Here is a 15338-nt window from a genome sequence, read left to right as displayed (position 1 = left end):
CAGACCTCAGCCCCATTGAAAACCTGTGGGGTGAGCTGAAGAGGAGAGGACCCAGGACTCTGGACAATCTAGAAAGATTGTGCAAAGAGGAATGGTCAAATATCCATTTCTCTGTATTCTCCAACCTTGTGAAATGTCACTGGAGAAGATCAAGTGCTGTCTTGTTGGCAAAAGGGGGTTGTACAGAATATTAACAGCAGGGGTGCCAATAATTGTGGCACACATGATTTCATGTAAAAATGTATTTCTTTATTTGGGATTTTTTTCCCGATGAATAAATGTGCTTCAATTAAAGGTTGGATTTTTCTCTTTTTTGTGTTGTGAGCTTATATTTTTTTGGAAAATAAAGAATGTATTAGAATCTAAAGAACACATGTTAACCAGGGGTGCCAATAATTGTGGAGGGAGCTATACACTGTATATACGGTATTTAAATTGTTCAAAGAGCTGTAATATCACTACAATGTAATGTATTCTGTGTCCCGTTGGCGTTAAGAGAAAGCCCGTTTAAGAAGTAAGTAGTGATTCACACACATAGAGCACATAGAATATGAAACATTTAACGTGCTACTTTACCTACGATGGGATTTGCGAAACTGGTAAACAATTTTAAGATGATGTTTATGACGTTCTACTTTAATGACAAAATAAACTATGTGATTAAAGTGGAAATTTCAAAATTAAAGTTGACATTTCAAGCTTTTTTCCCCACTGTATCGCTTTTTTTTTTTTCTTTTCTCTGTACCCTAATAAGCTTCCATATGACACTCAGACGGTGGGCTACGACTTGCCCTTTCACGGTGACTTTGATATCTGACTTCTTTTTTTATTTCGGGCACTGTGCCACTTTCTGAACTTGAACTTTCGATCAGCTTCCTTTTGCTGTTTATACAATTGCTTAAACCAACAAACAGTACGTTTTTCATTACCTCCACTTGACATTTGCTGAAATTCTTATTTGTTCCCTGTGCTTTTGCCATTCTCTTTTCACAGAACGCTCTACTTAAGTGAGTATTTATATTGATTTGCATTTTCAAAGAGGCATAATTCTGGAAAGAGACAGAGTGGGGCTGCAGGCGCATGCACAAGCGTTACATTTCATACTGACTGGGATTGATGTAGCAGAAGTGTGTGGAAGTTGGCTTACGCACAGTTTTGTGCATCTGAATTTTTTTTTGTGCATACTCACATTTCGACTTTTGTCTGTACGCCATGTTTTGGTATGAATTCTATACACGGCGTTATGCATGAGGCTCCTGGTCTGTTTCTCAAGTTGACTCAAGTCTAGAACTAAACAAAAATGTATTGTTAGACATTCTAAGAGATGACAAATGTTTAAGATCTCTTTCAAACCTTTACCCAAACAATGTGGGGGTCCTCGTCTAAACTCTCAAAGGGGCTTTGTATACCCCAGAATTACACATTACTCTGGCCTAATAATTTCTGTTGAACCTTACTTAAATTTTCATATGCAGCTAACAAGCTGTGAACACAAATGACACACACCTACAGTAAACTCCTTTTAAAAGTTGCATAGGGCTCACTATACACAAGCTTTTCTCTCACATATATAAAATACTTGATTACATAAACCCCCTCCTTACAAACATTTGGCACTGTCGCGCAGTTTTGCTCCAAATGGCCCTAACCAGGGTCCCCAGACGTCGGTTCAACAAACGACATTACACCTACTACAACAACAAAATTTATTTATATAGCACATTTTCATACAAATAATGCAGCTCAAAGTGCTTTACACGATGAATACTAGACACATAGATCAAATTTGAAATGCGCAAAGTAGCCGAGTGAGTGGAGACTAGGCATCCATCGAACTCGTTTGGTACGTTATTTCAATACCCGATCCGCAAACCTTCTAAAAGTGGACACGTTTTTTATTTACATGCTGCTACAGAAATATTTAACAATACGGCTGTCTTTTCAGCATACAATCATAAAACTTCGACCAAATTGTCACCCAGTGAAGCTTTACACTCCTAGCGACCCCCACCCCTTTTCCCTCAGCTTGCTTGTCCACGTCTTGTACCCGTGGCAGAAAGCGCAGTCACGTGAAACGCCGACAAAACTTGGACGAAGGCTGGACCGTACCAACTAACTTCGCAAATTCGGGGTGGAGACATACGAATCTACTCCTCGCCAACAACGACATAAGAATTATTTAGTATAGTTAATATATATTTTTATGACATAATAGAAACATACATTCTATTAGAGATCAAGCAAGGAAAGGGATGCAATTTTTCAAAATAGTATTTCCTAAAGTCGCAAGGTCTTATGGGACCTGAAGTTCTCCAACTCTGAAACTTCTGCAAAAAGCTTCGGTGAAGATAAAAGCAAGGACTACTGAGACCCACAATGCTTCTTTCGTACGCGATTTTGTTGCTGTATGTTGAGAATGGGAGTCTAAGGAGATATTTCCCGCTCAACAATATATCCTTTAAGTTGCAGACGCATCAAATTGTGTCTTTAAAATAACTAGCAAGCAGGGAAATTTTCTGGGTTCTTTTTCGGCGTGAAAAACGAGGCCTTTGAGATATCTTGGGAGTTGTAGTTCAGTGCTTCCGCTTGTTACAGTCCTCAACTCCGTTAATTCCTTGCACAGAGGACTCAAACTCCCAGAATCCTGCGAGCGCACTCTTCCCCCTTCGCCGAGAGACCACAACATGGCGGACATTGCATGAAGAACTTCAACATGCATCTCTGAGAGAGGGGCTTGGGAGAGACCAATTTTACCCCCCTCACAACCGAACAAATCTAAAGCTGTATTTTCCATCCACGTATTTGGAATTATCTCTCCCTATCCCAGAGTTGACAACATCGCAACCTTACAGAAAAAAATAAGTAGGCGGAGGGGGGGCTTAATCATTAAGAATAACACCCCCCGATCCATTAATTACTTTTCCCAGCAGTTCTGAGAAACGCCAAGTTACGCTTCGTTCCTTTCGGGTACGGGAGGCTGCCATGGGAGTGCAAGGCTTTCAGGAGTACGTGGAAAAACGATGCCCGGGCGCCGCAGTGCCCGTCGACCTGCTCAAGCTCGCCCGGACAGTGGCCCGTCAGCAGCAGCAGCCACCACCGCCGCCGCACCCGCACCCACCTCCGCTGGCCCCGCCGCCTCCACCACCTGCTAGAGTGCTCATCGATGCGGACTCCGGCTTGCAGAGGCTCTATGGAGGCTACCAAACGGACTGGGCCTGCGGCGGCCAGTGGAATGCCATGCTCGGATATCTGGCCGCGCTGTCGCAGGCCTGCCTCTATCAGGGGGGCCTGGAGTTGGTGGTCATGTTCAACGGGACATTGGGCAAGGAGCGCTGGCCCGAGTGGGCGCGCCGGGCGCAAGGGGAGCGCCAGACAGCTCAGCTCATCGTCAACCACATCGCCAACAAGGGCACCCCGCCACCTCGAGCTTGGTTTTTACCCCCCGCTTGTCTCAGCCACTGCATCAGGCTGGCGATGGTTCGATTTCGAGTGCGGGTAAGAAAAAGGAGGTGTTTATTTTTGGGAGGGAGGTGGGTACAGATTAAGAGTTTTGAGAGTATGAGGTGTGATAGATGTTTGGATTAGACTGGCCATACAGTACTAAGACCCTCAGCCATTTGGCAGCGGTAGGATACAAGTGTTCATTTTGCAATTACACCACCATAGCTACTGCTTGTTCTGTACAGTCCGGACCATCCGATTGAGTCCAAAGCGACTATGTTAAAAATTGGTGCCAGAGATGTGGCCTGCCTGGCGTGGTTTTAGAGAAACCGTACCGACAGCTTGAAAACGCTGGGTACTTGTAGACAGAAATGTGTAGAACAGGGCCTATCCTCCAACCTACCATACTTCTCAAATCCTAATGTCACATCTTTAGTATTTATTAAACGGGCCAGAACAGGGTCAGCCTTGTGCAGAATGTGGCCAAACCACACTTCTCATAGGCATTCCTAACTGTGGGTCAGTTGGTGCCTTTGGTGGGCTAGCCTCCAACCTTTGTCATTCCTGACTTGTCTCGGAGGTGTGTTTTAATGATCACTTTGAGCCTCAAATCACACAGGCGCTGCGTTCACGTGCTGTGGGAATTTTTGGAGTTAACCACTTGTGACATCTCCCTGTCCCACCTCGTTCAGTTCAAGTGCACGGTGTGTCTTGGGGAATGTGAGATGAGCTCTGTTGATTTGTGGCTCAGTCCAGTTGAAAAACCGTTAAAGATTAGCTCTTACTTTTTATGAATAGAAGAAGCAGACTACATACAAAAAGAACCATATGGTGAAATGACCAGAGGGTTTTTTTTATTTTATTTTATTTTAATTTCCAAATTTTTCAAATTGACAAAACATACTAAGAAAATAATTACAATTAAAGGGAAGCTACATATTTGGTTTCTTCATTATAAAGAAATGAGTTTAGAGGTCAGCATTATGTTACAGTGCTACTAATTCAGATAATGGTTATCTTCGAATTGTTGCAGGGGGGCACTACTCTTCAGATGAGCATTCAAATGTGATTTCTCACTGGAAAATCTGTCTCATAGGACACCATCCCAGCAGCTGTGTGTGTGTGTGTGTGTTTTTTTTTTTCCCTCTCTCACCCAGTTATGTGCCATTGTGCCACAGCAAGATTTTTTTTAGAATGGTGTTCTATGATCCATTTCTAAATGGATACTCTTCAGTTAGAAAAACGTCTTTACGGTTCTTTGAACTCCTTTCTCAGTTGGATTTAGCAAGTCATTTTAAATCGGGCAGTCGTATTATTTTGCTTTGCTGTAAAAATGCTTGCAAAAAGAGCAATAAGGATCCCTTAATGTATGCTAACTATTTTGAGTCTGAAGGGTGAATTGTGCAGAATCAGCAAAGGTTTGAAACAACTTGTCTAGCAAAGGTCAGTAGTTTTGGTCATTCCAGATTCCATGATGTTTGAAAGTCAGTTTATTATAAACAGAGGTGCATTGCCACTGCTGCTTATATCATGCTAAAGCCCCCCCCAATTCTCAGTATTTGTGTCATTATATAACTATCTCCAGTCAAAGACAAGTCCGTGACCCCAAACTGAACCTGAACCGGCAGGTGTTAAAAGAGAGTCTGGCTGTAGAATTGAACTTAGGCTAGTATGAGGTGACTGGCTGGAAATTTTAAAAGTAAGGTAAAAGGGCAGAAACAGATACAGAACCGAAAGACTAATTTTAATTATGTTTTGTATTTGCAGCCTTTATTTTTCATATTGTAGTTATTGTATAGTGTACTGGGCTCAAAAGTGGGATTTCACTTCACAAGAATGACTTAATTTGATTGGAAGATCCACTTGTCTGTCCTAGCAGAATGCTATATCTTAGATGACTGGTTTTCAGAGTCCACAGAGCAAGCCAGCATCCAAGTTTAGATTGGGAGTGATGAGGGTGCTGGTTGTTAAGATCAATTGCTGTTGGACTTTTGCATACCAGTTAGATTTTTCTAAGTATATCATCCTAGTGCTTCATGCAGACTTATTCTGAGGATGCCAGTTTGCTTTAAGTAGGAGTGTCGTATTCAGATTTGAATTTAGAATTTATTTGACATTCTTTAACATTCTGTATGTTCAAAATGAAATTGAAAAGTTCAGCTCTCCATACATTGATCATTTCATGTTAATTTTTTCCTGAACTGGCACTGCGAGGTGCATGATTCTGTTTCTGGCCATGAAAGTTATTGCCAGAATTCACATGAACATACTGGGAGAGCTGTTCAGATTATGTGTTTGTCTCTTGGCGTAGTCATGTAAACTCTCCCCAGTAGTAACAAAGCACCATCTGCACCATGGTCTCATCCATGAATGACTAATAAATATTACGGGGTGATTTAACGTATTGAATCTGTTATAGAGAAGAAAGCCAACCAAATAGAAGTGAGGGCTGTCATTAATGGTGTGTTTTGGAGGTTTAATCAAAATTATTTTACAGTCACATTGAAGTAACTGTTGATTTATTTGTTCTTTGTTTTATGCAGAAAGTAATTAAACGGTAGACGTTATTTGTTAATATAACGGGAAAGCTAAATCCATTGGGTATGTCTTGCATTAAATACAGCACAATGACAAGATGTTATTTCTGCTCAAGTTGTTTTTTTTATTTTTAATATGTTCAATTGAAGTGAGAGATGTGCAATTCTGCTAATTTGCATGATATGAGTTTTGCCAAATTATTGCAATTATAAGAGCGTTTACTTAATTTTTCCATAGCATGCAAATGCAGCAGTGGTGCTTGTGGAGCAGCCAAAGGCTCCATGTAAAGTACTTGTATAATTTTGCCTTGAGTCACTGTTGAATAAATTAAAGCATTACTAGATCCAGTACCAATGTGCAGCAGTATCCATTAGAGGACAGCTACATGGACCGTTGAACAATCTGATGATGGTGAGGGCAGGAGGTGTCATCTGTGCTACTCTCTCTGAAATATGCCACCACAGCGTTGTGCAGTCTGCAGTACCTGTCTCAATTGTATATCCCTTTTCAGCAATTGTACTTTCAAAACATATGAATGAAATGCAAAGACGGCCATCTAAAGAAAGTACACCATGAATATTTCTCTGTGGAGGTGATACTTGTATCACAGTGTTTCTCAACTCAAACCCCTGAAGTTTAAGGCAAATGTAGGTAAATGCACCATAAAAGCAAAAGTGTGCGACCTCCTTTCAAATGTAAACACTGTTGCTAATATTATATCTCATAAGTGATAGGCCAAGAAACCACAAATAGACAATAAGTCTGCCATTGCAGTTTCGTTTGGTGCGAAAAAAACAACATGGAAATAACAGAACCAACAGAAGCAGATTTTCAGTTCTACTGTAGTAGGGACAAGTACATACCACTTCACGTGAATCTTAGAGATTGATTGGTTGAAGACAAATAAGTATCTGGGGCCGGCACAACTGACATGGGTATGTCTGCTATATCTGTGCCTTCAGAAGAAACATTTTCTACAGTAAGACTCATTGTAAACAGTAGTGCTGGGCGGTATACCGGTTCATACCAAAAAAACGTTTATTTTTGTTATGATATGGATTTTTCTTATACCGGAACACTGGTTTAAATAGCCTAAACAATGTTCAGAACGTCACGCAGCGGGAAACAGTCCAAGGGGGGACCTTTTTCACTGCTGCACCGCTAAACAGGCATGTGACAGAGTACATGCGTTGGTGGAGGTATTGAGCAGTGAAAATGAACAGAGAACATTCCTAAATGGAAGCTGTAGCAGACGATAAAGTTGAACTTGAGGACACAGAAGAACTTTTGACAAAAAAAGATGCCGTGTCTGTTGTCTGAAGATACTTTGGTTTTAAAAGTTCGTATGTGGACCATTATTTTCAAATGTGTGAATACTGTTTCTATACTACTGGATAATACTGCAAGCCAAGTTGTACTTGTTTTTATTTTTTTTTTCTCAATACTGTGTAATAGTGTGACGATGCCGGTCCCCTACAGACCCCCTCTTCCCACATGGGGGAGTCTGTTGAACCAACACTGTCGATAATTATGACCGAGATGAGCTGAGAAATCTCATTGAAGCCAGGGGATGGTAGAAAGTGCTCAAGTGCTTTTGTCAAAAACAGTCAAAAGTAAAACCAAAAGTGTCCATTGTGCAGTGTTCAGAAAAATACAGTACCCAAATATATAGCAAATTCATAAAACCAGTGAAATTTGGGGATAAAATCTATAATAAATACCTCCATTAAAATAGAGGTTAAAATGCAGTCTCTCTCCTCGCCCGATCACAGCACACCACCTTCTCTCTCCACGGCTCATCCTTTAAGGGCGTTGCTGGGAGAGCCTTTGCAGCATGAACTGCTTTTTGCCATCTCCTGTCTTGGCTGGCGCCACACTGCGCAGCAGACTGTCCGAGGTTGGCACACCTCCCGTCTTCCTTCGCTCACTCAGTCGCTCCTCAGATCCATTGGGAGGTCTTATATTTCGCTCGCCCCACTCTTACACGCTTAGTCAGTGGGATGAGCCAGCCCCTAGATCGCCTCAGCCTGTGCTGCCTTCACCTTCCTGGTGTCTTATCGTCTCCCATGACTGCCTTTTCCCTTCTTTAACCTCCTTGTGTTCTATCTTTTCTTTTTTGCTTCCCCGTATCCTGCTGGCCCATAAATATACATCTCCATGGACGCAACGCCTTATTCACACGCCGCAGTAAGCCAATGAAGCAATAGAGAACGATCGGGTGTGACTCGCCCCAATCGCCTCATCTCATTTGAAGTAATAGTATTATTACTGGAAGTTGCACTATTATTTATTTTATTGTTATTGTTTATTAATTTAAATATTATGCAGTTTAATGATGATAAAGTTGTTTAAAAAGTCACTTTAACATGTCCGTGGACAGAGACTGTTAACATTAATAGAAAGTATAGTTGGTTTCCAAAAAATATTTACTATTTATTCCTTTTCTAAGACTGGTTCAGTGCAATAGAACTTTTGACAAGCACCTCTGGATATTTTACTAAGTCTAAATGCCTCTTTGGATGGTTGACAATATGTTGTCAAAATTTTAGTTTAAGTTGTTTGCAAAATTTGTTCAATAAAAAGGTTCATTTTGACTGCAACTGTCATGCAATGTGATTCCTTCTCTTCATTAGTGCCATCCCCTTGAAAACTATCACTTTACGGGGCCATGCAAACCTGTATTAATACTTGTGTGCACATTAAAATGTTTTTTTGTACAGTGTACCATTCTCATGACGGTGGAATAGGTTATTCTTAGCCAGTCTACAGCAGTAATTGCAGTGGAAAATGTGGTTAACTCATACATGGGAAAAAAATACCGTTGTACAATTTTGAAAAATACCGTGATAAAGAATTTTGGTCATGCCGCCCAGCACTAGTAAACAGACTGCTCTCTTGTCTTCACCCAGATCACACAAACATATTATTTTTTGTTAAATATAAACAGATTTTTAAGAGGGGTTGCTGCTAAATTCTCAACGGTTGCAATCAATTTTTAACGTGGGGTAGTTTGTAAAGCATGCTATAAATATCAAAGACTTTTGTAGCCTACAGTATGTATACTACTGCTGTAGCCTTTTAGTCTGAATTATTAAATGAAACAATTACTGCCCTTAAGTGTTATTACTTTATTGTTGTAAACTCTTGGCTTTTCAACACGTATCTAAATACTGTAATTTAAGAAATGTCATAATCTTGAAAATTCAGGTGGAAATTATGCCTGACATGCTTGTCCTTTGTGTTACTAAAGTGATACCAAAGCACTTTAATCTATAATGTAGAATTTACCATTTTTCAAACTTTCAGCTGCCTATACTTGTGCAGCATAAATGGGGGCAGAATGACATTACTAGCTCTTTGGTTCCATCTAATTTAGTATATATCAATAACATTTGAAATTAAAAAAAAAAAACATTGTCAAAATACGATAAAAGCACATTTTATACGTTACCTAGCTGTCCCCTGCAGCTCCGCCAATGTAGTAGTGAAACAGGGCAGTCTTTAAAAATGAAAAAAAATGTAATTCTGGCTAAGTGGAAGGTAGGTACGCTCCATCGTCAAACATTGGCACTGTATCTGATCGTGTTGAGCTCTGACGGCGTCCTCCACGTGGAGAGAATAGCATGTGACTGTGATATCTGTGGCAGTCGGCAGCTACTCTAAAACACACACAGCTATGATACGTATCTCTCCCAAAAAGTTAAACATTACTCCTTAACAATCTGTAGATAATAATGTCTGTTGAACAAACAAGTATTGCTAGCTAAGCGCAGGCAAGGTATGCTCCAACACATGGTAGACCAACTGGAATGGAGGCTAGTGAGTGAGGAGGGCCTCGGTCTGCAGTCACTCTGTCGGATTTGCGGAAATAAATCAGACCGATGTTGGATTTCATATATAAATCCGAAGCCGCGGGGGATGGCTAATGTGTGTGTGTGTGTATATGTATGTGTATATATGTATATATATATTATACATAAACAAATACACTAGCCATCCCCCGAGGCTTCGCCCGCATATTAGTGAAACAAGACAGTGAGGGGGGCCCCACCCAGCTCTCTACTCTTGATGTCACTCTTCCCTATCCCCTTGGCCCACAGTCTCTGTCTCGGATTAGCACGAATATATCGCTCCTGCAAGTAAACTATAAATCTTAGCACAATGAGAGAAGTTGCAAAATCAACCAGAATGTTCAAGCAAATTATAGAAAAAAAATCTAAATCCGTTAAGTAGTTCTCTCGTACGCTATATAAATGGAGTTAAGGTTACACCCCAAGGCAGACAAGTGAGTGAGGAGGGCCCTGCCCCCCTCCCTGCAGCCCGATGAGTCTCTCTCGGATTTGCTCGAATAAATCTGTACCACAAGCGAACTATGATACTTAGCGCAATGAGAAAGTCGCAAAATCAACAGAATGTTCAAGCAAATTTTAGAAAATAACCCAATCTAAATCCGTTAAGTATTTCTCTTGTGAAAAGCGGACAGACATACAAACTGGTCTAAAAAACTGTAAGAAATTTCGCACATTTTTAAAACCGTTTCTTAGCGATCAAGTCCCAAGTCCTCATTGTTCAGGAGATTTCAAGATGAGTGAGTCAATAGGGAGCAGATTGAGGAGTCCCAGGAGAAGTGGATCTAGAATATGCTCTAGAGAGGAGCAGAATTAATGTCAGTAGGATCAAGACAATACATGTGTGTAAATAAAAAGGAGGTCAGAGAAATGGAGAGGTGGATGCAGGGGGTAGAGTTGGAGGAGGTTGATGAGTTTAAATACTTGTGATCAACTTTACAGAGTAATGGGAAGTGTGAAAGAGAGTGCAGGCAGGGTGGAGTGGCTGGAGTGGTTGTCCAGCTCAGGTTGGACAATTTGGAGACGAAACCAGAGGGACAAGATTGTGTTGTTTTGGATATGTGCAGAGAAGAGATGCCGAGTATATCATGAGAACGATGCTAGGGATGGAGCTGCCAGGCAAGAAGATAAGAGAAAGGCCTAAGAGGAGATTTATGGATGTAGTGAGAGATGACATGCAGGTGGGCGGATGTGATAGAGAAAGATACAAAGGGCGGGAAGATATGGAAACAGATGATCCACTGTGGCGACCCCTATCGGGAACAGCCAAAAGAAGTACCCTATCTGCACTGGCTAAACATTATTTCTACTTGCTGCACCCACCTGCATAAGGCTTTGGATTCTGAAACGAAAGGCTGGTCATTCCATACCCATAGTGGACTGCCTTGTAGGAGACTATGAAATAAAGAAACAATTAAACAGTGATATTTAACTTAATCTGTTGGTATTGGTTTTCAAAGGAGAGATGTAAAAGGTAGATCAAGTCTCTTGTCAACTTTCTTTGTAAATGAGTGACTTTGACGTGAAATTAGAAAATAAAAAGCATTTTATCTTACTTTTTAACAAATGCAAGTAAAAACTAATAATAGTAACGGGAGGATTTCACAGTGACTTTTAAAGCAAAAAAAAAAGAGCGAGAGAGTGAAATATGATTATATTGTGCTTTATGTTAGCCCATAATGCTAAATGAGTTGGTAATAATCAGTTCCCCTCTGGACGGACTCTTTAATGTTCTACATGGGTGAAAAATATAAGATAAAGCTCAGTTTAGAGTCAATGTGAAATAGCCTATAGGTGGTGCTAACAAAGTTGTGGCTTGAATGTATGTATTCAGTTCTTTAATGGTGGCTTCTGGGGTCCTATCTGTTAATGCCTTTATTAAGGTTTTTATCACTGTGGTAGACTTCGCTTTTGGTTAACCTCCTTAGAATTAAACATAAGTGTGACTGTAGCTCAGAATTCTATGCAATTCCAGTTAAATCCAAGTCAGGCTTGGAGTAACATTTAACGAAACACTTTACAGGGAGTGCAGAATTATTAGGCAAGTTGTATTTTTGAGGATTAATTTTAATATGGAACAAACACAGTGCTATCAGTCAATCCAAAATGTTAATAAACCTGAAACCTGAATGTTTCACAACGGAAATGTGAGTGTGAACATCATCAGGGGAATACATATGTGCACAATTATTAGGCAACTATTAGTGTGCAGATTTATTATGCAACTAAAGGAAAAATGAAAATTTTCCCATCTCACTTGTTTATTTTCATCTGTTATAGTGAGAATAATAAACAAACACCTCAAAATTTACAAATAAACATCTCTGACATTTAAAAAAAAATCAATCAATCAATCAATGACCAATATAGCCACCCTTCTTTCCAATAACAGTCATAAGCCTTTCCATTCATGGAGTCTGTCAGTTTCTTGATCTGTTGACGATCAGCTTTTTGTGGAGCAGTGACTACAGCCTCCCAGACACTCTTCAGAGAGGTGTATTGTTTTTCTCCCCCGTAAATCTAGCGTTTAAGAAGTGCCCACAAGTTCTCGATAGGGTTTAGGTCAGATGAGGAAGGGGGCCATGTCATTATTCCTTCATCTTTAAGGCCTTTACTGGCTGGCCACGCAGTGGAGAACTTCGATGCAAGTGATGGAGCATTGGCCTGCATAAAAATCATGGTCTTTTCCTGTATCACTGTTTGAAGAAAGTGTCTTCGAAAAACTGGCAGTAGGTTTGGGAGTTGATTTTGAGTTCATCTTCAATGCAAAAAGGTCCAACTAGCTCATCTTTAAAAATACCAGCTCATACCAGTACCCCACCTCCACGTTGGAGTGGAGCTCTGTGCCCATTACTGATCCACAGGTCCATCCATCTGGTCCATCAAGAGTCACTCTCATCTCATCGGTCCATAAAACCTTTGAAAAAATCTGTCTTCAGATATTTCTTGGCCCAGTTTTGACGTTTCAACTTATGTTTCTTGTTCAGTGGTGGTTGGGTTTCAGCCCTCCTTACCTTGGCCATGTCTTTGAGCACTGAACACCTTGTACTTCTGGGCACTCCAGGTAGGTTGCAGCTCTGGAATATGAAAGTACTGGAGGATAATGGGTTCCTGGTAGCTTCACGTTTGATTCTTCTCAAATCTTTGGCAGCTAATTTGCGTTTTTGTTCTCAACACGTTTCTTGCGACCCTGTTGACTATTTGCAACAAAATGTTTGATGGTTCTGTGATCACACACCAATATCTTAGCAATTCCAAAAGTGCTGCATCCCTTTGAAAGACTTTTTACAATTTTTGACTTTTCAGAGTCAGTTAAATCTCTTTTTTGGCCCATTTTGCCTGAGGAAAACTAGCTGCCTAATAATTCTGCACACCTTGATATAGGGTGTTGATCTCCTTAGGCCACACCCTCCCTCATTACACAAATACACATCACCTGACGTGCTTAAATCCAATAAGCATTCAAGTTAATACAGCTTGGAGTTGGAATATACGCATTAAAAATGATGATATGGTCAAAATACTCACTTGCCTAATAATTGTGCACACAGTGTATAGTGTTATGCCCAAATAACTCTTGGGTCCAGTTAATCTGCTACTATGTAGTGAATTAAATAACATCATGCTGCAAAAATAAACAAAATTATTTCTTTGCGATCTGGCTATGTATGGTAAAACTTCAATATTCATAAGTTGGGCAGGGTCTTCAATGTAAATCACAATGGCAAACGAACAGCCATAAGGGCCCTTTTAGAATTAACTGAAAGCGAACTGTTGATCAAATCAAGCAGTGAAAATGTTAGTGAATGAAATAACATCATGCCAAAAAAATTCTTTCTGCCACTTTATCATAACTCTTAGGTACCTCATCAATTTTCATCAGTGGGGCAAAGCCACCAATAAAAAACACCATGGCAAATGAAAAGCCATGAAGTCAGTTTTAGCATCAACTTAAAAGGAACCACTTATCAGATCAAGCATTAACAGTGAGCATGTGATTTGGTCATCATATGTTGACCTGGAAAGTGAAACTGAAACATGATATGGACCTGTATGACCGAACCACCAAGGTATGCCCGGTAAATTTGGTCGCCTGAAGTTTCACTGTGGTGTGACAGTACCTGTCTAACAAAAAAGTCTAAATAACTGCAATCAAGTGGAAGGACAAGCAAGACTTTAGTCCCCTTAAGTACTGTTCACAATGTGAAATGTCATGTTTGTTATAAGGGAAATGTAGAAGTCACTAAGTCTTGTGTAGTAGTAGCCTGCAGTAACCCTTCGATCATGCATGTCTGGCACTGACATTTTACCTTCCTTTATGCAAGCAACAGAAAAAATATAAGAAAAGTGTGCAAAGAAATATGCTTCTTCTGTCCTGATTTCATCATCAGGCTGTGCAATGGCAACTGTCTGAAAATATATCACACAAAGAAAGTGTATCAGTAGAGCAGTGGACACTAGACATACCTTATCTACTATATTTTTATATATGAGGTCCGACACACAAAAATTGAGACTAACCTTATAGCTTGGGAACCAAAACTGGGAGGGGAGAAACAGAGTTGATGGTTATAGAATATGCTCTGATTTGTCACAGTGAGAAAAAGCTCAGCTCGATCACTCAGTACATGTGGACACACATTCAAACTTAGATGTTTTCTTACCTTCGTTTGGAAAAGGTCAGAGAGCAAGAGTCAATAGAAGATTTGATGGCAAAAACTACAGAGATCTTCAACAGCCTTTCAGAAACGATCTGTGTAATTGCTTTGAACGTTGACAGTATTGTATGCAGCTTTGTGTCGGCTCAGAAGGGAACTATTTTGAAGGTGATCATAGTTCATTTTCGTAAAAAAAGTTATAGGCGCAGTCATATTTTTTTTGTTTGTGTCGGACGTTGTGTGTTGACATCTTGCTATATGAAGTGTAGATTTTCAGCTTTACTTTAAGGCGTTTAACAAAAATATCATACGAGCCGTTAAGGAATAACAACCATTTTTCTGAATAAACCCTACCTCAATGCCCCCAACGATTTCCAGGGGCTCAAAACTATTTGGACAAACTAACATAATCATAAATATATTGATCATTTTCAATATTTGGCTGAACATTCTTTACAGTCAGTGACTGCCTGAAGTCTGGAAACCAAAGGCTTAACTGGCTAGAATATCATGAGCATATAATATACGCTATACTAATTAATTTTAGGCCATAGATGTAAGATTTTTCACTATGAATATCGGCAACCACATTTCATGGTTTGTGGCACTTGTTATGCAAATGTGTTGCATATTAGGAATAAGAGGAATCCTGACACAACAGAGTTAAATAATCATCTAAAATTAACCCTGTCTGGACAGGTAAGATGCTTACATCTATGCTAAAGGTGAAACTCCTGTATCGTTTACATCACAGGCAGCTGTTCCTTTTCCTAGTTAGCTACTGTTTCTAAACAGCTAAGACATTCAGTCTAAGTGGCTTGAAAGCATAACCCAGTAGTCCTCTGAAATTAAT

General features: G+C 40.1%; 1 protein-coding gene across 1 annotated transcript in view; it reads left to right on the top strand.

Annotated features, from left to right (window-relative positions):
• Positions 1-2370: 2370 nt before the first annotated feature.
• fam120c (family with sequence similarity 120C) overlaps positions 2371-15338 on the top strand; it is a 61183-nt gene continuing 48215 nt past the window's right edge. Inside the window, exon 1 of the mRNA XM_039775370.1 lies at positions 2371-3495. Coding sequence (XP_039631304.1) covers positions 2983-3495 — 513 coding nt within the window. The 5' untranslated portion in view covers positions 2371-2982. The remainder of the gene's footprint in view (positions 3496-15338) is intronic.

This window comes from Polypterus senegalus, chromosome 13 (genome assembly GCF_016835505.1).
Source record: "Polypterus senegalus isolate Bchr_013 chromosome 13, ASM1683550v1, whole genome shotgun sequence".
Classification (NCBI taxonomy): domain Eukaryota; kingdom Metazoa; phylum Chordata; class Cladistia; order Polypteriformes; family Polypteridae; genus Polypterus; species Polypterus senegalus.
This window is presented reverse-complemented; position numbering and strand designations above follow the sequence as displayed.